General features: G+C 55.5%; 2 protein-coding genes across 3 annotated transcripts; one reads left to right on the top strand and one right to left on the bottom strand.

The window, feature by feature from the left end:
• Positions 1–2,511: 2,511 nt before the first annotated feature.
• POLL (DNA polymerase lambda) lies at positions 2,512–13,509 on the bottom strand. Of its 2 annotated transcripts, XM_065407740.1 has the most exons (8): positions 13,395–13,509; positions 12,796–13,090; positions 11,951–12,134; positions 8,796–9,119; positions 7,934–8,107; positions 6,673–6,801; positions 3,451–3,619; positions 2,512–2,876 (listed from the first exon to the last, which is right to left on the bottom strand). In XM_065407740.1, the coding sequence occupies exons 1-8, from the start codon at positions 13,507–13,509 to the stop codon at positions 2,512–2,514; spliced, it is 1,755 nt and encodes a 584-aa protein (XP_065263812.1). The 2 variants fall into 2 exon arrangements, with proteins under 2 accessions (XP_065263812.1, XP_065263813.1); XM_065407741.1 differs by lacking the exons at positions 11,951–12,134; positions 12,796–13,090; positions 13,395–13,509 and having other exon boundaries at positions 9,078–9,110.
• A 3,048-nt stretch (positions 13,510–16,557) lies between these two features.
• DPCD (deleted in primary ciliary dyskinesia homolog (mouse)) lies at positions 16,558–26,806 on the top strand. The gene is made up of 6 exons (XM_065408159.1): positions 16,558–16,644; positions 17,135–17,215; positions 17,910–18,034; positions 18,875–19,008; positions 25,318–25,420; positions 26,616–26,806. Exons 1-6 carry the CDS (start codon positions 16,581–16,583, stop codon positions 26,718–26,720), a joined length of 612 nt encoding a protein of 203 aa, XP_065264231.1. The 5' UTR covers positions 16,558–16,580; the 3' UTR covers positions 26,721–26,806.
• The last annotated feature ends 408 nt before the right edge of the window (positions 26,807–27,214 follow it).

Below are 27,214 nucleotides of genomic sequence, written 5' to 3'. Positions count from 1 at the left end.
GCCAGCGAATACCTCACGGGCGCAAAATCCAGGGCAGGTGCAGAGTGGGATCTTACCCAGCCCCCACTGCCCACGGGTCTTCCCGGTGCTACGGAGGGGCATTCTCGCAGTGAGCAGCGCGGTCAGGCAGAGCCGTTAGAGACAGGACAGAGAGGGCATTGCCCAGGGCCTTGTCCCGGCTAATTTCATGCCCCCCAAGGGCCGGGTCTCCACGGCCCAACAGGTCTCTCTGGGGCGGGGAAGCTGATCGTGCTGGTTAGCCTGTTTCTCCTTCATTTTCCCACCCCCCGGCTACACCCCTGGAGCCCCTCAACGGTCCTCACCATCCTTGCGCCTTTGAAACACACGGATGCTCTTCTGTCCTCTGCCATCGCTCGGCCAAGCCAGACTCACTCAGGGGTTCCACCCGTCCTCGCAGGCCCCCCCTTCTCACTGCCGTTCTCAGCTCCGGCCACTGCAGGACGGAGGGGCCTGGCCCGGAGAGAGTCAGGGCAGTTGTGATGCCCCCCTGTCTGCTCCGCGCCACACCTCTGCTCAGCCCGCCCCAAACCACAGCCACAGGGCACCAGTTAACCAGGACACAAGGACTCACTCTGCCCTGGCCAGGGGAAGGCGCTGGTGACCCGCTGGGGCAGGTTGGAATCAGTGACCTACAAGTGACAGGGCGCTGACCCCAGTCCCCTTGCCTCACGCCCCTACAGCGGCAAGCGGGGCCCGAGCCCCCTGGTCTGGGACAGGCTGAGGCAGGTGCTGACGGAGCAGAAGCAGACGAGAGCCGAGGCTCTGGGTTCTGTACTGGAAAAGGCTCCAGACAGCAGCCCGAGAAAGCACAGGTGGCCGACACCAGCCAAGGGTGCTGAGCTGTTCCCGGGATGAGGGCGGGATAAGAACCTGGACCGACCAGACCAGAATGAACTTACAGACACCAGCAAAGGAGGAGAGCGGGTGGATTTTATTGTACTTCCCTTCCAGGAACTCAATTTCCCAGGGTCGTGGCAGATTCTCCCCCGCGAAGTTTTTAAATCAAGCTGGGCTGTGTTCTCCAAAGCTCTGAGCTAGGGATATCTGGGGGCAGGTTTCTGGCTGGCCACGCAGGAGGTCAGACTAGATGATCACAGTGGTTCCTTCTGGCCTTGCAATCGATGACAGCAGCATTCCTCTTGCTACCCCATTCTGGCACCGCTCAGCCTCCACCAGCCCACTGCGGGAGGGAGCAGACCCCCGGCTGACGGGTAGGAGACAGCAGCTGGACCAAAGAGCCCAGCGGGAAGCTAGGTGTGAATGTCTGGGTTAGTGCCCCAGCGCCGGCAAAGCAGCATTGTTGCTCAGTGGCTTTCCCGTCCACGCCAACTCTCCGGGCGCTGCTGGAGAGAAATCAGCGTGTGGTTCACAAACCAGCATCCGCCTACATCAGAGCGAGGCACTGGAGAAAACAGGAGTGGGAGAGGAGAAAGCCGCCATACGGGAGGAAGGCACGGCATGCCCACGCTGTGAGGTCTGGTGAGCTCGCTGGTAGTTACCCCGAGGGGACCGCAGAACTGAATTCACCTGACAGCTGGGAACACTCCTGCCCCCCCCCAGCAGCGTTACCTGTACGGCGTCAGAGCGGAGTGCCTGACGCGAGCACCACAAACGAGCAGCTCCTGGGGATGCACGGGGATGGAGAGCGGGTTTGTGCGTCTCTTATGCGGAGCTACGTCTGCCGATGTGTAACTATTGCGCTCCTGGGATCAGAGGGGCCATCACACGCCCCCCCACCCCCAGGGATCCCAGCAGCAGGGCCGGCTCCAGTTTTTTTGCCACTCCAAGCGGCGAAGAGAAGAAGAAAGAAAAAAAAAAAAAAAGCCACGACCAGCAGTATTTCGCAGGTGCTGTACAGCGCTGCTTCATTCGTCGGCTTCCCTCCGAGAGGGACTGAGGGACCCGCCGCCGAAGATCCGGAGGTGCCGCCCAAGCACCAGCTTGCTGTGTTGGTGCCTGGAGCCGGCCCTGCCCAGCAGGCCACTGAACTACATTCCAGAGCTGGTGATACCCCAACTCCCAGGCCTGGCTGGACAGTCACAAAGTGCCACTAGCAGCAACAGCAGCCACTGTCCATCGGGGCCAGCTCAGAGCGAGCCCGGATGATACGAATGTAATAATAATAATAATTAATAATTAATAATAATAATAATTAATGGAGATATCCCATCTCCTAGAACTGGAAGGGACCTTGAAAGGTCATCGAGTCCAGCCCCCTGCCTTCACTAGCAGGACCAAGTACTGATTTTGCCCCAGATCCCCAAGTGGCCCCCTCAAGGATTGAACTCACAACCCTGGGTTTAGTAGGCCAATGCTCAAACCACTGAGCTATCCCTCCCCTACGAGATGAAGGACTGCCCCCCTTCAGTGTCTGACAGGAAACCCCCCTACCCTACTAGGGCACTGGTGCCTGCAGGACTCATCAGGCAGCTGGCAGCTCCCCCCAGGACACCCTGGAGGGCAGGAAGGAGAGGGCTGGGCCCAGCCCCATCACCAGTCCCGCTCGGTGGGCTCCCGGTAGGGCAGCCCCAGCAGCATGAAGACGTCCCTCTCAGTGGGGGTGGGCAGGACGAGGCCGGGCCCCACCTTGCGGCCGCCGGGGGCACGCACCACGGCAGTGTGGAGTGCGTGCTCTGACAGGCTCATGCCCTTGGTCTTGGCCAGCGCTCGCATGGAGCGGTTGAAGTGGGCTGAGCCGGTGAAGTACAGGAGGGCGCAGGCGAACTCGCTGTGGGGCACCACGATGATGTCGAGGCGCCGGTGGCGCCGGCCCAGCCCGGGCAGCCGGCACACGCCCAGGTACTTCTTCTGGTTGCCGCTGTCTTCTTGGCTCACCAGGTCGTCGGTGAGGAAACCTGCCAGAGGAGTAGCGTGAGAGGAGGGGCCGGGCTGTGACCCCACCCTCTTCCCTGGCTCCTGCGGAAACATCCCATAATCCACTGCACGGGTCCCTGGGCACCTCCTAAAGGGGGCTCCTGGGCACTGGCTCTGGGTGCAACGGGAGCACTCGCCAAGCCGCACCCACTGCGCCGGCAGCACCAACGCTTGGCCGCCTTCGAACGAGGGTCCTGTTGGGAGCCGCCCCCGCCGCAGCGCCGACCCAGCCAGCTTCCCGAGCTCTGTCCCAGGCCCCCCGAGTGAGAACGCCCCCGGGACCAGCTGGGGTCCATCGAGCCCAGCATCCTGGCTCAGACAGGGGCCAGGACCAGATGCTGCCGAGGAAGACCCCTGCGGCAGGTACTATGGGGCACCCACCCACAGGGAAAGTCCTCCTGACCCCCAAGACAACAGACCATCCTGGATTCAGCCCTTTAGTGTCTGATCCACAGGCAGAGCAAGGGCCACGCGCCGGCCGCTCGCACTGACACAAACCCCTTCGCCTCCCATCGCGGAAAGTGCCAGCCAGCCGCCCGGCTGCAAGCCACGTACCGCTCCGCCGCAGGCTGTCAAGCAGCTTGCCGAAGACGCCGCAGTGAGACTGCCCGTCAGGGTGGGTAACCAGGACGTCCACATCGCCGCAGGTGGCCTTCCCCCGTCGGTACGAGCCGCACGCCATGCACACCAGCCCAGGGTTCAGGGACTGGGCTGCTTCTCGCACCTTGGGGAAGAGTCAGGATCAGGAACCAGAGACCAGCACTCGCCTCCTAATGCCGTGGCCCAGTCTCCACGGCGCCCCCACACAAACAGCACCACCTGCTGGCCAAAGCCCGGTGCCTGTAAAAGGCACCAGCACCTTCCGCTCAGCACCGCTCTGCCTACGCAATGCAGCACAGACACTCAACTCTTCAGAGGCCGCCTGCCTCCCTCCACACCGGGCCATTTAGGGAACGTCTGCGCAGCAGCTGGGAGCTGCCGTGTAGATGGACCCGAAAACGGCCGAGCAACCCTGGCCTGCAGTCACGGGGCGGCCTTGGCGAGTCTGAGTTTGTGCTGCCAACCCCTTTGAGGGGGACTGGGCTGGATCGGAGTTCATGGGGGATCTCAGCAGCAGAACGCACGGAGAGTGGGGGAAGCAAAGGCAGGGTACAGGTGATGGGGAGCCCATAAGCCTACAGATAATTGGTGGAGTGGCAGCAGGCTTTCAGCTCTGCTTCCACCCGTTTCCCCGTGGCTGGCTGGCTCTGCTATGGCAGGTCTGCGCTGAACCAAAGCTCTGGAGAGCAACTAAGGACTGAGCAGGCAGAGTTCAGCAGCAACTCACAGGCGGGCCGGCCGGAGAAGCAGCCCCAGCCCCTGGCTAAGTGATAAACAACCAGGAAAGAGACATGGCCCAGCAATAGCCCAAAGGCCGGAATGCCCAGGAGCTTCTCACCAAACTGCTGCACTGTGGGTGTAGATGTAACGCACCTCCCTCCCCAGGCCTGCTAGCCAAGTGCACAGCCTGGCCCCTACCTAGCAGGGCTCCAGGAGAGTGGGTCTCTGGCTTGGCAAAAACGGGCAGTCTAATGATATTAGACACGTTTGCCATTAAAGTGCCACGTATCTACAGCCACGCACAGGTAGCTAGGGGGCCTCCCATCCCAAGGGATACCAATCAATCTCATAGAACTGGAAGGGACCCCAAAGGGTCATTGAGTCCAGCCCCCTGCCTTCACCAGCAGGACCAAGTACTGATTTTGCCCCAGATCCCTAGGTGGCCCCCTGAAGGATTGAACTCACAACCCTGGGTTTAGCAGGCCAATGCTCAAACCACTCAGCTATCCCTCCCCAAGAGCCTTACAAACCACAGAAGTTGGGATTGCTTTGCCTGTGCGCTGAAATGCAGCCACCTCTGGGGTGGAACCTGGCAGCTATTCTGCATGGGCAATGCGAGCCAGCCAGTTCTGATGGCTTCATTCCCGAAATGCTGGAGCAGTGCGAAGGGCTATTCCGGTATTCCGGTGCCAATCACACTGACAGCCACAAATCATTCCAACACCAGCTCTTCCCTCTGCCCGGGCTCAGACAAGCCCAGCCTGTCCAGGACACAATGGCGGGGGCAGGGAAAGCAGGCTGGGGCTCGAAGGGGGGTGTCAATCTCAACTGTCCCGAGTCAGTCTCCAGGATCATCCTTCATTAGGGAGAGAGAAACCCATTAACCTTTGCCCCAGAGGTGCTCTGAGAAGCCAGGCAGCTTTTCTCATGCAGATCGACCCCTCCCCTGCTCCCTTTCTTGCCTCAAATGAAGATTTCTAGACAACTACAAGCCCTGCTGGAGTCTGAAAGCTCCTCAGATCTTGGTGTGAGAGGCAGCACGGACGGTGGCTAATCCCGTCATTCTCCTGTCTGTCTCCGGGGGCCCAGATCCCAGGTGGGGGGGGAGACGCGTAATCCCCTCAAACCAACAACAGCCCCACCCCTCCTCCCTAAGGGCCAACGCTACACCCTAGCGGGCTTGGGAACGAGGCGGCTGGCTCTAATCCCGCAGTGGGGATGGCAGCGCCGACGGGGGCGTATTCTTCGCGGCCAGGCCCCGTGGCCGAGTGACAGCGTTGCACTGGCCGCTGCTTCCATGGTGATCACATAGCAGGAGGGAGCAATGACAGAGCGAGCCCTCCCCCAGCTCTCTGCTAGCACGGGGGCAGATTGGGAATTCAGGGCGCCCCGGGCTGAGCCAGCGTCCAGGGCGAGGTAAGGCCTTGATGCAGAGGAACGTTCTGGGGGGTGCGGGAGGGGCAGATACAGCCCGTTTCCCTCATATGGGGATTTTTCATCCAACGATGCTGACCCCGGTCTGATGACCAGCAATGGCTGCCCCCCATGAGGCACTCCCAGAATCCTTTGCAGAAGTGCCAAGGAGTGGGCACAATGGTTTGCGTGGCTCAGGAGGACCTGGGTGACGGCAGCTGGTTCCGTGGGAGATCAACGACAGAGAACAGGCGCTGGAGGGTAACATGCAAACTGCCCCCTTCGTAAGTTACAGGAGGGATTAGTGCCAAGGACAGACCTGTACACACACATCCAGCCCTGCTCTGTTGGTAAAGAGCCACTCCACTAGCTCTCACCCCTCCTGCCATCCTGAATTGCCAGGGATTTCAACCACAGAGATCCCTTTGAATCACAAACCCAGCACCCATAGCCCAGGGCTGCTGCCGTCTAAACCGCCATGGCAGGGAACGTTCCCAACTCCCATTGCTCCACGGCGCAGATTGTCAGGGAGGAAAACCAGACTCCAGCTGGCCTGGCAGTTGTTGGACTGTGCTCAGCACCACTGCAAATCGAAAAACTTGGGGTATGACACTGAACTGCTCTGTGCCTCAGGTCTGCATCTGCATTAAGCCAGGAAGAGGGGGGGGGGGGAGAGGGGGGGTGGGCAGGCACTTTGAGATCCTCAGATGGAAGTCCCTGGCAAAGCACTCAGTTAACAACTCGGCCCTTGGCAGCTCCTCCAAGCAGGGCAGGGCATCTGCTGCAGGAAACGTCCTACGCCCTTGCTGGACACAGGAAATGAACTTCTCGAAGACTCAAAATGAGTCTGGGTCCCTTTTTTGTTTGTCTTTTTATTTTCATTGCTGCCCCTGCACTTTCACCCAGCTTGGGACCCAGAGTCCCAGCTCTGCTTGGGGACAGGCTGGGAACCTCCAGAGAGAGCCCAGCTCTGCAGGCCCAAGAGCGTGGGAACCTTTGGGTGTCAGCCCCCTGCCTGTGATTCCCTGGGGCTGGGCTACTTACAGTCTGTTCTATTTCGGCAGCCTCCTCTCGCGGCATTCGCTCCAGGAAGTCTTCGTAGTGCTTCAACCCTACAGCCTGCTGGCTGGTCAGACGAGCCTGGGTGCGGATATCGTCCAGGGTCCGGAAGCCCTGCCCCAGAGCACATGGAGACATTCAAACAGGGGGATCACTGCAGGGATTTTGGGGATTGGTCCTGCTTTGAGCAGGGGGTTGGATTAGATGACCTCCTGAGGTCCCTTCCAACCCTGATATTCTATGATTCTATGACTTTGCTCCTCCAATGCCCCCACCACGGGTCTAGGGGGTGTCACGGCTCAGGTGACCAAAGCCGCTGGGCCCAGACCTTACCCAGGGAAGCGACCCTACTTGTACGGCTCCCCCTGCCCGTGGGGACTCCAGTGCCCACAGGACCGTTAGGCGTGCAGCTTGGACGTCACGACGACGAACGCTGCCTCACCACGCATCAGCACAGCGTCGCCGCAGGCCAGCCTGTGATGTGGGTGCGAGTCTAGCACCCAGATCAAGCCTGTTCGATTCCAACATGAAACACCCCAGGCGGCCTCTCGCAGGCCTAGCCTAGGTTCTAGACACCCCCCCACACACAAAACATTCACAGGGCAGCCAAGCCACAGAACTGACGGCTCCCCACAGCTGTCCCATAAAACCTTATCACTCCCACCCCTCCCCACACACCGACTTTGGTACATGCCCTAAAGTCCAACAAATACGGGCTCTGGCAAACCAGACTGGAGTGGTGAATTCCAAGGCCACAAGCCCTTCCCAGAGAACGTCCTGCCATCAGCCCCGGCTCCTGCTTGGGCACCTCCTGTGATCTCAGCTGTGGCAGTACAGCCTAGGGAGAGGGGTCTCACACACACGCAGCCCTTGAGGGTCAAACCCAACACCTTCAACCCACCGGAAACACCCAGGGAGCCAGTGCAGTTCACAGAGCCTGAAGTCACGTGCTCACAGCCAGAGACACTGCTTAGCACACAGGCTGCTTCCTTTTGCGCCCAGTGCCGCTTTCACAGGATTTAAGAAGCGGCCGTGTGCTGAGGGCGTTACGAGGGGCTGAGCTTGGGGTGACAGAGCAAAGAGGGGAATGCTCTGCTTGCAAAGAGACCGTTCTGAGCAGCCATGCTGAAACGCTGCCGGTGAGCACGGTGGGCAGAGGAATAGCAGGAGGGAGCCCGCTATGGCCCGACTCGGCTCACGGTGTCTGAGAGCACACACTCTCCATAGGAAAGGAGGAGACAATGACCTGTTGGTACCACATCTGGGCTTTCTTGACTCCTGCTCCCCAGATGTTGGAGAAGACCTCCAGCACTGCCACGCTCTCGCTGATGTGGTCCAGCTTACGCAGGTGGCCGCTCTCCAAGATCTCCAGGATCTTCTCCGCCATCCGCTTCCCGATCCCAGGAATCTTACAGGCTTCCTAAAGGCAAACACAAAGGAGCAGCCGGCTAACGGGCAAGCTACTGAGCTGCCCCAGGGCTCAGAGGCGGGAAAGCCCAGGGGGCTGGTTCACACCTCTGAGCCAGGTTAGCACTCAAGCAGTGGATGACAGCACCGGAACAGCAGGGCATGGGCTCTGCACACGGTACCTCTCGGCCAGTTTACGGCAGGCTGGCACGTCGTGGGACACAGTGTAACCGTAGAACATTGATCGGACACATCGGCAGCCGCGATGTAGCAAGTGCGTCAGCACCTCAGACATGCATCCAGCTCTGCCACTGGCCAGTAGCTGAGGCTTCAGCAGAAGGAGAAAGGCCCCTCCCTGCGCTGCTGCTAACTGAACGAGGCAGTAATGCGGGAAGGAAATTACTCCAAAGCTGGGCCCGCCAGCCTGCAGAAGCTCAAGGCTCCATTCCCCTTGCTATCTTCTTACTCCCACTTGAAGACTTGAAAATACCACTCATGCTCAATGAATCATATTCAGGCTGACTGAACTGGTCATGTCCACAGCCTCCCATGGCAGGGGCCAACTCCGGGGAACTGCACGTCTGGAGAGAGGACCAGGCAGCCTTGTGATTAAGGCCCAGGACTGAGAGTTAGGACTGGTCCCTATTCCCACCTCTCCTGCCGATTTCAGCCTGCTCACAGGATAGTGGGTTGCTGGTTACCTGGTAAGAGGTGACTGGTTTGTGGTAGCTCTTGAGTGCATTGATGGCTTTGGAGTAGCCCAGAGCCCTCCACTTGTCCCCCTGGACGGTGTAGGCTTTTCCCAGCACTTCCAGCTTCTCTGTGATGTGCCGGTTGTGATTCTCTTTCTTGCTGTCAGAGGACTGAGCACAAACCCACTTGCCAGCAGCAGGGGGCACTGTGGTACAGCTGCCACTGGACAGCCCCGAAGAGGTGTCAGGGCAACGTCCTGAAATTAGTGCTTCCAGGTCTCCCCGGGTGACGCTGGTCTCTTCCCCTTCGCTTCCTTCATCATCAGAGACCCTCTTCAGGGAGAGACAGAAAAGCAGCAACGAAATAATGCCTGTGTCTCTCAAACACTTCCTTGGCACTGGCCCCAGCATTTCCTGGGGCAGGAAGTCACCACAGCACTAGGGGAGGTGGGTAATCTCCAGTGTGCGCTGAAGTGCTGTTACAGTAGTGGGAAGTGGCTGTGTTCTCTAATGATCCATGGCTGTGTATACACCAATCCCACCCCCAATCACACCTAGTTCACACCTAAGGCACAGGGGAAAGAGGCAGCTGCATATCAGGGGAGTGATCTGGACTTTTGAGGTGACTAGGATGCAAGGGGTTCCACAGATGTGAGATACTAGTGTAACCAGCAGCAATGGAATGGCTTTTATGCTCTACAGGCTGCAGCCACTAGAGGGTGACATTGTCACCTAATCGGAGCTGACACTCCAGTCAGTGGAGGGCAGTGGTACTGCACAGATGCACATGGTGGATATTCATGCAAAAACCGGTGTTACTGAAGTGTTACGGTTGCGCAGTTAAAAAGTCGGGCAATGTAAAAGTTAGCGTTCAGAAATCATCCACCAGCTGCGTTGCACTTCCTGGCTATTTCATGCCATGCAGCGTGCTAGAGTTGACATTGTTGGAACATTAAGTGACAGAAAAGCCAGGGAGGTGGGAAAACGTAAACTGTGCAACCCTAATATTTCACTAACACCGATTTTTGCATTTTATTTCCTAGAAAAAAAAAATGAATGAAGCCTGGAGCTCAGAGTCGGCAACAAGGCTTGTAAGCTCTTTAAAGCAACCCGTGCAAACTTAACTAGCCACTCCTGAATGCGCAGCACACATCCCCTCAAGTGCACAATTGTAGCCTTAGTCAGTCTGTGATTTTCAAATGCTCATCATTGTGTTAAATCAAAAACATTTTTTCCAAACCTAGAAAAGAGCCTATGGGTAAATGAGGCTATTTCCAGGCTAAGATTCCAACCTCACCCTTTCCTGCTATACTTATAATAATAATTATAATTAATGGAGATATCCCATCTCCTAGAACTGGAAGGGACCTTGAAAGGTCATCGAGTCCAGCCCCCTGCCTTCACTAGCAGGACCAAGTACTGATTTTGCCCCAGATCCCCAAGTGGCCCCCTCAAGGATTGAACTCACAACCCTGGGTTTAGCAGGCTAATGCTCAAACCACTGAGCTATCCCTCCCCACCCTTGTGTCTTAAAAGAATGGTTGGAACTTTCTTTAAAGTGTTTCTTCCCCCTCACCTAATCCTAAAGATGACTCAAGAAATGTTGCTCAAATGCTTAAAAAGACTGCTCTCCTCCACAGACCAGGCCTGGAAAATTTAATCACAGAAGGTAACTTTATGAAAAAGTTACAAGTCTGCAATCAAATCTTAACCACAGCAGATGCTGCCAAGCGACCACTATAATAAAACTCCTCACAAAGCAGGAGGCCTGCAATGGAATCCCTACGTCTATTACAATTGCCCCTAATAGTGGGGTTCGTTAATAGTGATGATTACGACGTTAGCAAGTGATGCAAATATCAGCAAAGAGAGGGGAATGCTAGGAAGGGGCCTGGAGAGATTGGAAACGTGGGCACAGGAGATCGTGCCTGTAATATACCAGCTAATATTTCTAGGGGACAAGGAGGGAGAAACCTTAACAAAGAGGGAACCAGTGGACAGCAAGTTAGGTCCTGGCTGGTGTTCTGTGCCAGAGCACGGCCATGGCAACTGGGGGCAGAGACACCACCGTGCAGAGGAGCAGCTCACTCTCTAGGTGGCCCTGGGACGTTCCTGGCTGGAGAGCATCTTACCAAAAAGATGTCAACAAACGGGAGCGAACTCAGAAAAGGGGGAAAGATAATGCAAGGTCTGGAGAGGCTGCCTCTGCGAGGTATTGTCCGACCCCATTACTGTAGTACCTGACACCTCACAATCTTTAACAGATTTATCCTCAACACTCCATGAGGGCAGGGCTGTTATCCCTACTGTGGGGAACTGAGGCCGAGAGGCTAAATGACTTGCCCCAGGTCACACAGGAAGTCTCTGGCAGAGCACAGACCTGAACCACGTCTCAAGTCCCAGGCTAGCGCTCTAACCACTGGATCATCCTTCCTTGCGCTGAGACGGACTCACAGGGAAGGAGTCTAACAACCTGATATGTATATTCCGAGTGCAAGCGATTGGGTGCTGGGAAGCAATATGATCTCTTGTAGCTGTATGGGTGTCAGAAGGGGTAACCCCATGGCGTGGGGAACTGGTTGGGGTGAAGTATCAGAGAAAGCTTCCTAGTAGGGAGGTGTCTTAAGCTGGTGAAGTCTCCCCAAGGATGCAGGGGAAACACTGGAGTTTTCCGGCTTAGCTTGGCCAAAGCCCTGGGACTTGCTCGGCTGGGAATGGTCCTGCAGGGACAGACACCTAGAAGGTGTTTTCCCCCCTCTAACATCCAGGAGAGGCAGAGAGAAGCAATAACAACGCCCACATTGCTGAAAACCCCAAACACTGTCGCCGCCTTTTGGCTGGGGTAGAAACTGACACTTTTCATAGATTCATAGATTCTAGGACTGGAAGGGACCTCGAGAGGTCATCGAGTCCAGTCCCCTGCCCGCATGGCAGGACCAAATACTGTCTAGACCATCCCTGATAGACATTTATCTAACCTACTCTTAAATATCTCCAGAGATGGAGATTCCACAACCTCCCTAGGCAATTTATTCCAGTGTTTAACCACCCTGACAGTTAGGAACTTTTTCCTAATGTCCAACCTAGACCTCCCTTCTTAGCCTTGCTCGGCTAGCACGAGCCAACAGAGCAACCACGCAGCGTGTGTTTGGGATGACACTGACCTGGGTTTGAAGGCTTTGCTCCTCCACATGTTGCTGTACTGAGGTGGCTGGGCCCTGAGGCAATATGGCTGCTGTCTGTGCTTCAGCCTTCAGCTCCAGTGCTTCCTTCTTTGGCTGGGGTTGGACAGTCTCACTGCCCAGGAGCTGCTGTTCCCCCTTCGGCAGATCTCCCTCCTCCAGGTACCTGCCAGGGGCCAACATGGAGCTGAGCAGATTCACAGGCAAGGAACACAAAGACTTCTCAGCCCAAACCCAGGCTGGGAAATCCTCTCTCTGGTTTGGGGATGGGACAAAGAGCTAGTGTTAGCTTTGCTCAGCCACGCTATAGATTCATTGCTCTGGCTATGCCTGGCTTCCTCACACCTCACTGACTGCCACGTCTACCCCTTGCTAGTCCAGCCCTGGGCTCCTCCTACACAGCTCTGCGGATACGCCTCAGGCCTGACCTGCAGCCCCCCACTAGTCCATTCCCGGTCCGTTCCTGGGCTTAACTGCCAACCTGCTCTCTGCTTTCCATCTGCAATACGCAGGAAATGGTATTTAATTGTTAATCGTTGTATTAGAAACATGCCCTTGTTATCGCTAATGAATCGGGAATGTGTCCAGCAGTTAGAGCAGGTGACTGAGAACCAGGATTCTTGGGTTCTATTCCCAGCTGTGCTATGGACTCACTGGGTCACCTTGGCACTCTGTGCCTCAGTTTCCCCATCTGTGACATGAGAATGATATTGACCCCACCAGCAAGGGGGTTACGAGGCATCATGGATGAAAGGTCTCTGGGTGAAAGGTCAAGATCTCAGCTCAGTTCGGGCAGGGACAGAGCTGCTGCCGGGGGGGCTGAATACCTGTCTGGGATGAAGATGCTGTACCCAGTGGTATCCAGCAGCTTCTGCTCTCTAATGCACAAGCTCAGCCAGGCTGCCTTCACCAGCTGGATCCCGGGGGGAAGCCTGGCCAGTCTGAGGAGGCGAAAGGCCCGGTCGCAGTCCATGTCTTCTGACACTATGACGTGCGTCACCTCCGAGGAGAGCTGGCTGCAGACGCGGCCCCCCTTCTGGACAATCTGCGTGTGAAAGATCTCTGCCCGGGCCCGCCCGATGCCTGCTGGCAGCACGTAGGCTGTGACCGGCTTCAGCCATTCTACAAAGAGGAGGCACAAGGGAGAGACATGGGAACAGCTTCCCAAACGGAACAGGTTACATACCTTGCATGGCCTTACTGGGACTGTCAGCAGTGTCTGGCCCCAGGACGACAGAGACCATGGGGTGCCCTGGCTTGACACATAGAGTTGCCTAGCCACAGCCCCCTCCCCATCCCCCGGACATCAGGGTTGCTTGGCACCAAATGATCTGATAGTACTTCAGGAAAGATCTCACCCTACATCTGCAGTTAATAAACAGGGACATGAGTCTGACAGATTGTGTAGAGTGGGTGTGGGTAGTACCTTCAATGCTCCCGGTTTCCTCCTCTTTCAGCACCTGTGGAGGGACCTTCCTCTCTGAGTCATCCCTCATCTTCTTCCTCTTTGGAAAGGCTTTGACAATTCCCCTGGGCTCCATGGATTATCATTACAGGGTGTCCCCTCCCTTGGCAGGCAGTTAACGTTCCACTCACTGAATACCAAAGATAAAGACAAGAATTGTTTAGAATGCCACCATGTGGGCAAACATGTGTTTCCCTAACTGAGTTCTCAGAAACAGCTGAACCGTTTTTACTGAAACTTTCCAAAAATACTCAGCCTGAGGCAGACAGCCGTAAAGGAAAATTTCAGCTACAGTTTGGCAAAGTTATAAGCAACTGAGAAGAGGTTCTTCTAATGGAACATGTCAGATAACTAACTGCAGGCATTGCTACCAGCTCCACATATAGTAATCACCTTGTAGCCACTTCCCAGCTTAGACAGAGGAACAGATTCCTCCAGCACTGAAATGCAGCCACCTCTGGGGTGGGATGTGGCGGCCATTTAACACTCAGACACCATCGCTACCTAGGACAGCAAAAGGAGGAGAACCTGGTCTCCAGTTTCAGTTGCAAGTGAAAATTAGCGAGGTATAAAGTAACTAACTGAATTCATATTTGGTCACACCACCAGAGTTAACACCCCAAAAATAACATTGGATCTTGCCTCAGGGCAGGGGCTGGACTACACGGCCTTTCCAGGTCCCTTCCAGCCCTACATTTCTATGCGACTGTGATCTTTAATGACCATCCACGAGTGATCAGGGCCTTCGTTTTCATCCCATCCAAAAGCCAGAACCCTCCGGCATCACAGTCCGCTAGCACTATGCTGGAGCTCTGATTCTCTATGGACTCTGAGAGGGTCCAATTCCTGCAGTACCTGGGTTTTGCTTAGAGATCGCTCATCCAAGTACTGAGGCAGCCCGACCCTGCGTGGCTTGCAAGATATAATAAACCCACAGCCAGTCTGGTTCTAACAGGAACACAAGCTAAGTGTCCATACAAGGCCAACACAACCCTGCATTTGGTTTTCAACACTAGAGGGGAAGATTTAACTTAAGAAAGAAAAAGAACCTGTACATTTTAAAAATTCTAATTCATGAAAACATTTCTGTTCCTATGAAGTTTTGTCAGATGCTTCCTTTAAAAAATGGCATTCTGGGGGCTGAAGTAAAATCCTCTTGAACTCAGAGCTTTCCACCACATTGCAAACAGACCCGACACTCCGGAGATCATTACGGGCCAAGAATACTAGAAGTGGAGTTGCCGCACTGATCCCAGATTGGACCGCACCACACCCCAGCCAGGCAATTCAGGGCGAAGAGCAAGGTGCTGTGATGGGAGGGGGGAACGCCAGAGCTCACTGCAGGCATTTCAAAAGCAACCAGCAGGGTGGATAAAAATCAATGATTTTAAAAAATAAAAAAAAATAAAAAAATCAGATTTTGTTGATAAAATGTTTTTTGAGGGAAAAACTATCTAAAGATAGTTTGAATTAAGATACATTATAGCTCAAAGATATCTCACCATGGAATAGGGATTATAAATTCTAATTCTATAGTCTGAGACAATATATTCATGTCATGTTTAAGAAAAGTTTTGTAAACGAGTTCCAATAGTTCATGGATTAGGGACCCAATCTTATGGGGTTCCAGGGGCTTCTGTACAGATTATTTAGGTTAATCTTTCTCTCTACCCAATGGGACTCAGTGCTCAGTTTAGGAGATACCATCAGAGATGCTTAGTTTTGCAGTTCTCAAACTGTGGATTTGTGTCTCCAGAGGTAACACGCTTGTTAACAGCAAAAATGTTTTAAAATAAATAAATAATGTATAGAGGTGAGAAATAACAGACCTCAACCCTACTGTCCCTCTGCAAATTTGTGTACACAGTGTCAATCCCTTATCTCTCTCTAAAAGTGCAAAGTTTCAAAAAGTTCAGTGAATAGAAGATAGTTGGGGGCGGAATAGATCTGGACAAGGAGAAGTCTGGAGATAAACGTGAGAAGCGAGGGACAGATGCGTGTTTTGTTACAATATTGTATGTTTGCTGTTGAAGAAAAAAATCCAGAATACTTAACGTTGTTGTTTTAGTTAAATAAAACAATTTAAATGTCTGTCTGGTGATGTTCTCCTCCTAATACAACATGGCAAGAAAATCCACCAAATATTAATGATTAACCTGTTGAATTGGAGATAGTTCACCTCCCAATGACTTCATAAATATCTGCTTCAATTACCTTTGGTAAATGAAATAACCAAACAATCATTCATTTTCTGATATAGCTGTAAAACTAATCTGAAAAGTTTTCAAAATAAATCACTGTTTAAAAATGCATAGTGTGTACCTTCTAAAAATGAAACCTACATCTATCTCTGAGTTGTGAAGAATATGTATTAAGGTTATAACAACCAACAAGAATGCACTTTTATGTAGAAAATCATGATTAAATCAAGTCTTCCTGACTAGTGATTTAAATCAAATCCACCCGGGCAACCAGTGATTTGGATGCCTCTATCTCCGGGCACCAACCCTGAGACCCGCGCTCAGCACTTACTGTGGGCCAGACCCCTTCAGGGGATCTCACGCCAGGGATGGGGGAAGGGAGAAAGGACCCCTGGTACCCCACACTGGGGGGAGGGACCCCAGCTTGAGGGGGAAGGGGAGAAGGGGCCCCCATGCCCCACATTGGGGGGAGAGGAGGGGGGAGAAGGGGCCCCAGCTCCCCAGCCATAGGGGAGGGGAGAAGGGTCCCCTGTAACCCACACTGGGGGGGAGGGAGGAGAAGGGGCCCCAGCCATGGGGGAGGGGAGAAGGGGCCCCCATACCCCACACTGGGGAGGAGAAGGGGCCCCCGTACCCCACACTGGGGGGGAGGGGGAAGAAGAGGGCCCAGCCATGGGGGAGGGGAGAAGGGGCCCCCATACCCCACACTGGGGAGGAGAAGGGGCCCCCGTACCCCACACTGGGGGGGAGGGGGAAGAAGAGGGCCCAGCCATGGGGGAGGCGGGACTCGGGGACCCCCCGGCGAAGGAACCAGCCCCTCCCCCGCCACTTACTACTCGGGCGGGCCCGGCGGAGCAGCCTGGGGAGGGGGCGGGGCCTCGCGCGCCCAGCGCTTCCGGGTCCGGCGGAAGCGAGCCGGTTGCCATGGGGACGCGGCCTAGCCGCCATGGCGGGGCCGAGCTGGCTGGAGCGGCTGCGCAGGGCCCGCAAGAGCGCGCTGCTGCAAGACGGTACCGGGGGGCTCGGGCCAGGCGGGACCTGGAGCCACGGACACGCGGGGCGGCGGGGGGCAGGGCCCAGCCCCTCCCTGCACGGCGGGGGCGCTGGGCTCAGGGCGTGGGCTGGGGCCAGGCACATGGGGGAGGGGCTGGGAATGATGGGGGAAGGTCTGGGGCCAGGGCACGTGGGCCCAGGGGAGGTGAGGAGGGGGGGGGGAGGGACTGGGGATGATGGGGGAGGGGATGGGCCCGGGGGGAGGGGATGGGCCCAGGGGAGGTGAAGGGGGAGGGGATGGGGATGATGGAGGAGGGGCTGGGCCCAGGGGAGGTGAGGGGGGAGGGGCTGGGGATGATGGGGGAGGGGCTGGGCCCGGGGGGAGGAGCTGGGCCCAGGGGAGGTGAGGGGCTGGGGATGATGGGGGAGGAGCTGGGCCCGGGGGAGGTGAGGGGGGGGAAGGGCTGTCCCCCGGTTCTGGCCTCACCTTGCCCCTGTTGTGTCTAGGGAAGAGGAAGGTCCATTACCTGTTTGAGGATGGGCTGGAGATGGCTGAGGAGTACGACCTGAAGACCAGCCAGCTGCTGGGTAAGTGAGAGGGTCCCTGGGCTGGCCCCGGAGTTGCCCTTAGTAACGACTCCCCCCCAGCCTGGCGCTGTAGGAATATGTCGCCAGACGGGTGGTTGGCCAGGACGCAGCCTTCCCCCCGGCATGCTGCAGAGTCAGTTCTGCCAGTAGCTACCCGCCTGCAACGCCCAGTGACTTCACCAGGGCCAGCCTGGCTGCCAATGAGCGCGGAACTGGGTGCAGGCGGCTCTGAGCTCCGTGCCACCATGGGGAACATCTCACCCAAACGGCAGCACTGCTGCCATAAGGAATTCAGCGTGGCAGAATGGCATTGCCATTTGCATTGGCCGAGGGTGCAGGGCAGGAACACGTACCCTGGTGAAAAGTGCCACAAGGGCTTCAGTTGCCTCAGGCGGTCAAGCTTTTGGTTTTGTCTCCCTCCCTCTGCAGCCAACGTAGAGTATTGATTCAGTACCATCTCCGAAAGAAGAGCTCCTGCGGCTGAGTCGCTGACACCACTTGCTGAGTTCAGCTGCACGGGGAGCAGCAGGCAGTCATCTGCCCTTTGGGGGAAAGGGCTGTGGTGGTCATGGGAATGAGACCCCATCAAACCCCTAGTCTGACGCAGCCAAGGCTCTGCCTGAGGTGTTTGCTGGGATTTTTCACCAAAGAGCAGCTTAAAGAAAAGGGGTGACCTTTCTTCTTTCCTCCACAGCTAGAAAGTGGCGAGAGAAGACTGCTCTGGGGAGCTCCGGCAAGTGGCAGTTTGAGGTGGGAGAGCCGACCATACACACTGCGGGAGCGCTGGAATCCGAGCTCATAAAGGAAAGCAGCTCCAATGTACGTAAGGTGGTCCTGCTCACAGCAGTAACTAGACCTACAGCCTCACAAGCTGCAACCACTGAGTGGCTGGGAGGCTGAGGTTATGGCTTATCTCCTTGGACTTGCTGCCAAGGTAGAACACTAAACTCTAGGGACACCCCTCAGCTGTGTTAGGACTCAGGTCTTCGGCATCCAGAAAGTGGGGGACGGGGGAGAAAAGGGAAGGCCTTGCTGTCTCCAAGGGACTTGTAGGTTTCCTAAGTGGAGGAATCTCCTTTATTGCCTGCTGGCTGCCTCAGTTGTCTGTCCTCCATGAAGCAGCTTGAAAGGGCACCTGGAAATTCCAGTGAGTGTAAAGCACTGAGAGGGTGACCGCTCCAGTGCCTGCTATTTATATGTCCCACATGCAGTGCTTTATTCTGGTTGGTCAATCCTCCCGGGAGGGGGGGTGGGGGGAGTCAGTCTTTGTCTCCATTCTACAGCTGAGGAAATCGAGGCCCTCAGACATGCCCAGGGCAGCACAAGTTAGTGGCAAAGCCAGAACTAGACTCCAGCAGTTGTGGATTTGTAGCCCCTGAGGAAAGGCAGTGGGCAGTTCCTGGAGAGCCTGAGGCCAGATTTCCTTGTACCAATGGCAGCATAAGTCTCCCTGGCCCATCTACGCAGTGGGAGAGTGATTGAGAGGAAACCTACCCTCACGGTAGGTGCAGGTGCTGCCATGGGAACAGGGAGAGAGAGTGCCTCGTCCCAGGCTCCATATTGCCTGTCTGACACTCCTGGCCCTAGTCAGTAACCTTAGCATGTAACCTCGGGAGCCCACCCCATCTCTTCCATCGGCCATGTCTGTGTTTGCTGTAGCCCATCTTCATGAGGAGAGACACTCAGAGCAGTTTCCAGTGGCGGATCCGGAACCTGCCCTACCCCAAAGAGGTCTACAGCGTCTCCGTGGAGAAGGAGCAGCGCTGTTGTGTTGTCCGTACCAGCAACAAGAAGTCAGTAAGCACAGCACTGCCTTCACCGAACCCTCCTTGCTTGTTTTGATTGGGGAGGGATAGAGCTCGAGGGGGAATAGGTGATCAGACCGGGGAGATGTTCTCTCCAGCTCAGTTGGGTGGCCTGAGCAATTTCTTGGGTGATTTATAAACATGGCTTTGCAGACCCCTCATCCCCACCACTAGTCAACTCTTGGGCGCCCCAAACAGTTGTGCTGCACCTCAGTCCTGTTCTGCAGCACCCTCGGGTATTCAGGCCTGTGGCCCCCGCCATACCATAGGCAGTGGTTCCTCCTTTCCTCTTCCCTAGACTGGGGCCCCCCATTAATGCACCTCAGATATAACCTAGTCAGACAGTTCACTGCTATCTGTTCTGAGGCCAGGCTGCATGGGGAGGAGGGGGCATTATACCTTTGAAAGTGTAATGCCTCATGTGCCCCAATATGGTGGAGCAAACTGCAGAGTGTGTCTGTAATGGATGGAGTCAGTCCTCCCACAGCACAGCTCTCCCTGCCCTTCGTGTGGGAAGGCCCTCTGGGGGCACTGCAAGGACCACTGACCAATCCCACTGCCTCACACGGACTGTGAGCGCTGCCCAAGGAAGGGCTTCCTCTACCCTCTCCATCCTCTAACAAACCCTCTGGTGACCATGCGATAGAACTAGAGCTGGGGAAGAGCCAGGACCCCTCCCAGCCAGCTCCCTGCTGCTTGCAATTCTCCTCAGTTCAGTAGCCTCTTCAGCGGTCAGTAACCTGGGGCTTGCTCCCTCTCCTAGATCACCGATGTACAATAGGCCCTACCCTGATCTGGGGGGTACCCTCCTGGATACATCCCCGTCACTCGACATTGAGACGCTAATCAAATTCATCAAGTCAGGGTACCTGAAGCCACAGAAAGAGACTGTACTCAAGGACCATTGTAACTACCCAGATTGGGGGTGGGGATGTAGCCAGCTGCAGAAAGGTGCCTCAGTTACCCCAAAACAAGTCAACTTTCTGATCTAGAAGTAGAGAATGCAACCAATGGCGAAGCCAGCCCGGATCTGCCATGGGTAGGGAGGAGCTGTCAGAATAAAAGGAAGCTTAGGTCTGTCCACACAGCAGTGGGGAGTGAGCCCCCAGCCCGGGTAGATAGACTCACACGACCTTGGCTTGAGCTCGCACACTGACACCTGCAGGGTGGATGCTGCAGCTGGGGCTCTCAAGCCCACCCGAGCCCCTGGCTCTGAGCAGGGGTGACTAGCCCAGGTATCCCCTGGAGCCACAGCGTTCACACTGCTGTTTCTAGTCTCCTCCTTGTAGACATACCCCTTGAGACCTGCAGCAGCCCTTGGCTTGTTAAATAGAATTCCCTGCTGTATAATGACATGGTGCTTTGTGCACCGAATGAGACTGGCTCTGCCCCAAAGCGTTTACAGTCCGGGTTCAGACACGGGCCTGCAGTCATGGGGACAGAGGAGGAGAGTTCAGACAAGGGAAGGAGGGATGTGAATGAAAATTCCCTTTCCTTCCATGTGCGAAAGGGCCTACTTGCAAATTGGGGACATTCCAGGGGTTGCTTAGCAGGAGCTGGAGGCAGCTGCCTTGTTCTGCTCTTCTCCATCTTCGAACAGTGTCGCTGGAGACAGAAATGAGGTTACTGGGGAGAACCCCACTCTGGGATTGCCCTGCTTAGCACCCAAGCCCTCTAGTCCAGCTCCTCGTAACTGGCTGTAGGTGGCGCTGTTGCCAAATAACTGTTCCTGTGACATTTAACAAGGCCTGCACGAAAGCAAAGGGAACAAGTGGCAGCCGTAACCCTCCTCTGCCAAGTTCCCCCGCAGTCACAGAGAGGGGGGTACGGTGGGCTGCACTAGGAACAGGACATGGCCACCCCTCAGCATTTAATAACCACAAGGTCGGAAGGATGGGGGTAGAGGTGCCTGTGCTCCCAAGGAAGTGCTGAACATTTGGGGTTCTCAGCCTGGGGAGGTGCAGGCTGAATCCACACAACTGGGACTCGAGGGGGAAGAGTGGCCAGTTACTCAGACAGAACCACGTCCCAGGGCTCAACATCACGCAGCTCAGGTTTGTTCCACCTGCTCGGAGCACGGAGCAGGGTTCAGGCGGTTGCCTCCCATGCCCTCAATGTGTTTGCTTGTAGAGGGGTTTCTATGTAGAGGCGGCACCCTTCCATTTGCCTCTGGAGAGCTGTTTGAGTGACAAGAATGGCAACGTTTCGGCTGCAGGCCAACCTGTGATGGTGCATAGAGTTTTGCACATGCGTGTACATTTGCCATTTTCACCTTGAAGCTCGTTCACCAGCTGGAAGGTGGGAAGGGGGCGGGCGGACAGGGACATTCACAAATGCTCGGGAGTGAGTGGTTGTGCACAGGAGTACTGAAGTGACAGGCCATTTCATTAACCTGAAGGGAAGGATACTCACTGAATGGGCAGCGTTAGATGATTGCTTCTAAGTGCTAGAAGCATTTTTATCAGAACCTCTCCCATCAGTCACTTAACTAGTAGCCTTGGAGCTGAAATTGGCCGTGTCCGACGACTTCTTATTTAGGGTTTGAGCCGGCTCCCCTTCAAATCAATGGGTGTTCTTCCCTTCACTGGCAGCGTGCTCGGCGCTGTACAATAGAACACCAGAGTTACGAACTGACCAGTCAACCACACAGCTCATCTGGAACTGGATCAGGCAGCAGCAGAGACAAAAAAAAATTAAAAAAAAAAAAGGCAAATACAGTGCAGTACTGTGTTAAACATAAAATACTAAAAAAAATAAAGGGAAAGCAGAATTTTTTTCCTGCTTTGTAAAGTTTCAAAGCTGTATTAAGTCAATGTTCAGTTGTAAACTTGTGAAAGAACCACCATAACTTTTTGTTCAGAGTTACGAATGTTTCAGAGTTATGAACAACCTCCATTCCCAAGGTGTTCGTAACTCTGAGGTCCAATGGACAATCTCAGGGCCTGACTTTGCAAGAGGCTGAACACTTTTAGTACTCACTGTTTTCAATGGCACTCGGAGGTCCTCTGTGAGGATCACAAGCCTGTGGAGGACAGTATACTAGCAAAGAGAATGTGCTATGCTCCAGGCAGCACATGTTCTGAAAAGGCCACTTCTCCTCCCACAGCAGTGAGAGTCAGAAGAGACTCTATTCAAGCCAGTATGATTACACAGCTGTAAAGCTAGTGAGAGATCAGAATCAAACCCCAAGCCCATACAGATCAAGTACATCAATGGGACAGGGCCTGGACTGTTTGTGTTTAGTGTGCGGGTTATTGTGGCAGCGTGTTAGGGAGGGAGCTGAAAGTTGTTAGCCTGCAGATGGAACTTCAGGTCACTCAGAAAGGGCTTACGTTTAAAACTGCCCTGTTACTTCAATGACAAGTACCTTGGCGATGTCTGAGGAACCTTGCTATGGAAATAAAGTTATAAGGATCTGAAAATTGCTCTCCTTAAAGGACTGTCAACTCCACTGGCCACGCTGCAGCTGTGAGCACAAGCCAACCTGAGTGGGATTAGCCAGGAGCTTTACAGCTGTCCGTTTTGTGCTCTGGTTTTTAAATTAGTTTTCATTTGTTTCCTGCTGACTACGGCAAACTTGTGCGGGGAGGAGCTAGGAAGTAGTTCTGGAAGTAGCAGCAGCTGAAGCAAGTTATGGAGCAGGCCAACGTCCCTTGTGGACAATTCGGATAGATCACTTGGTCCTAGGCCCCTCTTGCCCGATTCTATCCACCATAGCCAGTGGGAGCTCTAATCACTGACTTCATTGAGAAGGATCACACCCCCTACAGATGACAGGTGCGTTGGGCCCAATGCCTTAGATAGTTGAATTCTTCTGGATCCTGGATCCAGACCCTACTTGACTAGTAATAAGCAGACACTGGTAAAGGAAATGAATCCACAGGTGGTTAATGCACCATCATAGGAGAGAAATTAACCATCCCAGACACCATCACAGGAGAGAAATTAACCATCCCAGAGTTCCCGCAGCACTTCGCATTTCAGTTAACTCGTTACCCAGGGGAACACAGCAGTTCAAGGGGGAGAGGTTCTGGTTGGAAAGCAGTCGCAACTGAATGTCTGGACTCTGGCTCTAAGTCCTCAGTTACTACGTTGCAGTCAAGGGTTTCGTAAATCTAGAATTCTCTCTCCAAGTAAACCCATTTCAGACAAGACGAGCAATGAATTCACTTAAGCAACACATAACCTCTGCCAGCATCTAGTCAAGGAGCGGCCTGAGAGTGCAGTTCCGACCTCTGCCACAAGGGGAGAGCCCAGGGCAGAGAATGCCAGTGGCCCGAGCAGGGCTAACAAGTCCATTTGCTGGCCCCTGAGCGAGAGCCACGCACCCAAGGCAAGGGGTGCTGGTAGCTTCCGCCCAGCCGCTCCCATTCCCTCTGGCCACGGGGAAGGCTGCTCAAGTGGGATTTGCCTAAAACCTCTTGCTGTAAAATAAATCCATTAAAGTAAATTCTGAAAACAAAACCACAAAGCCGCCTCCTCCCCGCCCGCCGAACCTGATTCAATTCTTGAAGCCAGAGGTAGCGGTAATGTTACAAGGAGGAGGGGGATGGCCAGGCAGATCTGGTTTCCTTTGATCTTGTCACAGATTTGAGTTTGAGGCCAGTCAAAGCCATTCTTCTCCCCTGCGCCTCAGTCCTGGGGCAGCAGAAGGCTGGTGTTTCCATTGATGGCTCCCGAGCCCTTTCAAACAGTGGGTTTTTCTGTGTACTGCGGTTTTTGTCTAAGCGGTAACACTTCCTTACCATGTCTTTGTGTTCATCTAATCTCTGCTGTTTAACCTTTGACACTTCCATTATTATCCATGTCTGCCACCTTTCCCAAATACCGACAGCAGCGACAACACAGAATGGTTTGAGCCCTGCGGTAACAAACCGCTTGCATTCCTCCTGAGCGGGAGAGCCATTTGCCCTTTGTATCTGTTTTCACCAGGACTTGGAAAATAAACTAGCTGCACTTGGGGCAGAGGTAGAGAGACGCTGGGCTTCATGCAAAGCCAGCTTAATGGAGGTGAATCGCTCATGCTCTGACAGTAGGAAATAAACCCTTTTCCGGTCAGTTCGGGGCACCTTGGGGCCAGAAACGTGTCAGTTTCACAGGCCAATGGGGCTGCAGGCCTTGATGGAGGATGAAAGCCTGAAACCTCAACAAGGGCTGGAGGGGGGATGAACCATCTCCATGGAGGGTGTCAGCCCCCAGAGGGAGAGGATGGCTCAGCATCAGCCAGCAAGCCGCAAGGGGCGGGGGCTTGTGGTTAAAGCCCCAGCAGCGGGAGCCTGCAGAGTGGAGTTCCTGGCCATACTGGGCCAGACCAAAGATCCGCCTAGCCCAGTATCCTGTCTTCCCACAGTGGCCAATGCCAGGTGCCCCAGAGGGAATGAACAGAGCAGGCGACCATTGGGTGATCCATTCCATCACCCATGGGGCTCTCTGTGCCTTACCTCAGGCAGGAAAATGAGGCTACAAGGGCTTATTAGTGTGTTAATGGGCCATGTGCACCTACCTCCTTCCCTCCCTGGATAAGTCTCTGCTCCTGCACGCAGCATAAAGCTCCCCAGACTACTCTGGGAAGCTGTTCTTGGTTCTGGCTGCCCAGCCGAGAGTGGGGCAACAGAGCCGGCTGCTGCCCCTTTCTCCGCATCCCACGCTAGCCCAGACGCCCTCAGCTGGAATGCAGGGGAGCAGCAATGGCAGCGTGAAGTGGGACTACACGGAGGAAGCGCGAGGCTGTCCTACGTGCACCTTGCCAGGCCGGCAGCACTCCATCTCAGAGCCCTTGTGCTAAGACAGGGGGAAGGCCAACGCCCTGCCCACGTCGGCCCCTCGTTCTCAGTCTGCTCGGAAGCACGGGCCAGATTGGGAGAAGCCAGTTTCCGAGACACGCTTGGCTCCGAGGATGCAGCCATGGCAGCCGCTCGCTTCTCGCTACGAAACCATGGACTTGCCAAAGCAGCTAGAGCGAGTCTGGCCTGGGCCCCTCCTGACGGCAGGGCTGCCTTTTCAAGAGCGGCCGCTCCTTTCGCATCCCTCCATTACTGGGTTCCCCACAGCAGACACCTGGGGTCGGATTTGCAGAAGTGCGGAGCACCTGCAGCGGGGGCTGGGGCGCTCAGCTCCTCACCACAAATCGGTGGGCACTTGGGAAAGCTTTGGCCCGAGGGAGGTGCAGGCAGGGCTCTGGCTGAGGGGGGCGGGAGCAGACTGGCCCGCCGAAGGGCGGCGTTAGCCTAGCAGAGTCACCTCGCTGGTGTGCAGGACAGAATTTCAGTCTCTCCCCTCTCTTGTGCTCTTGTGCAGGTATTACAAGAAGTTCCCCATTCCTGACATGGACAGATTCCAGCTTCCCCTGGACGCGGCTGCCCTGAGCTTCACTTATGCCAATGCCACCCTCATCATCACGGTGAGATTCCAGCCCGTGCGGGAGCTGTCCAGCCTCCGTTTCACAGCTAGGGTGTGGGAGGCCGAGAGAGGAGATTTGCCCGAGGTCCCAGAGGGGATCCAGTGCCAGAGCTGACCTGCCTGATGGGTACTTGAGAGCCAGTGTATGTGCTGACAGTCCGCCCATTGCCAGGCAGCCCTTGGGCGCAGGGGTGTGCTCTCTGCCTAGAGCAGCTGTCTGAATAGCGCAAGGTGTTACAGAAGGGCCTTCTCCAGTGCCGCCCCTGAGGCCTGGAACACGCCCCTTCCTGGGGCAGCAAACTCGCCCCCTCTCCTTGGTCAGACCCCCCCGCCCCAGCTCCCTTTTCCTGGGGGGCCCCTCAGTGTTACTCCCACACAGGGTCACCCAGTGCTTTGGGCAGGGGAGGATGTGCGAGCTCTGCAGTGAGACACAGCTGTGGGCTCAAGGTACTCGCCAGCTGGGGGGGGGGGGGGGGGGAGTGGCTGCCTGCAGCCAGCGGAGGCAAAATGGTCACCTCAGAGCTGCAGCTCCTTGTCTGTCCCACACTGAAAAGGCCAGCGACCAGCAAAGTCTGCTGGGCAAGGATCCTGGTCAAGGCAGCGTTCAGGGCCCTCTGCTGCTCCAGAAGAACTAGGCCAGCCGGACCATCCTGTAGCTCTGGTCTGACCCGCCTGCCGCAGACTAGGGCATTTCCCCGCTGATCCCTGTATCCAGCTCCTTAGGTTGGACGTGACGAGGGAGCTCCCAGGGAGATGCTGGTCGTGGGCTGGGGTCTCCAGCTCCCTGCCCTCCACCACCAACACAAAATCTATTACACGCCTCGGTCAAGAATTCAGCATGCACTGAAACTTCCCAGGGCTCTCCTGCTCCGCTGCTCATTGCGTTGCTCAAGGAGGCCCGGGCAGTACCCGCTTGGGGGAGAAGGGGGAGCTGCAGGGCTCTCGAGGTCAACCTGACACCTTCTGCCTGTACTCTAAAACCCATCCCAAATCGTGGCCAATGGTCCCTAGCCTGGGTGCTGCCCCCTTGCCCCAGCGGGCACCAGTCGGATACAGGCAGGCGGCAAAGGAGGCACATTTCACGCTGCTTTCTGCCTGGATCCATGCTGCCAGGCAGGGAAGCTGCTAATGAAGATGCTGGCCATGCAGTGCTGGTCGGAATGGGAGCCCTGAGCGGCCGTGTCTCTTCCCTGCAGTACCGGAAGCCCCAGGAGATCCTGGCTGCGGAAGAAGAGCTGCAGAAGGAGCTGAAGAAGATCAAGGCCGCTAACGACGGGGACGGGGAGTGCAATACCCAGTAGGCAATGGCTGGGGGGGGGGGTGTTGGGGTTCTCCTGGCAGAACCACGCACTATTTATTTGGCTTTTTTCTAGTAAAATGATTTCCACAGGGAGGTTGCTTGGTTTGCGAGAATCGGCCACACCGCACTCAGGTCTGGGGACACAAACCTCAGGGCTGCTTCCTCTCCCCGCTCCCTCTCGGACGACTAGCGCTGAGCTACGCAGTCCCTCCGGCAGCGTGGGAGGCCAGAGAGTGAGGGAAATAATGCTGCAAACAGCTTTCTCCTCCTCTGGGAGCAGAAGCTCCGAGCTCCCCCTGAACGCTGCGGAGCTATCTGGAGATGGCTCCCAGCGGCGCTGACCCAAAGCAGGCGGGGGGTTGGGTTTGTGCCAGGAAGAGCAGGCTTTGCAGGGGCTCCCCTGCCTGGTTGTGTCAGAGGAGCTACTGTCATTCCGGGGAATCTTTGGCTGTCTCCCCGTTGTCCTGGCTGTGAGGGGCTGGTGTCTGCTCCCTC

The sequence above is a fragment of the Emys orbicularis genome, chromosome 7 (assembly GCF_028017835.1).
Source record: "Emys orbicularis isolate rEmyOrb1 chromosome 7, rEmyOrb1.hap1, whole genome shotgun sequence".
Taxonomy (NCBI): domain Eukaryota; kingdom Metazoa; phylum Chordata; order Testudines; family Emydidae; genus Emys; species Emys orbicularis.
This window is presented reverse-complemented; position numbering and strand designations above follow the sequence as displayed.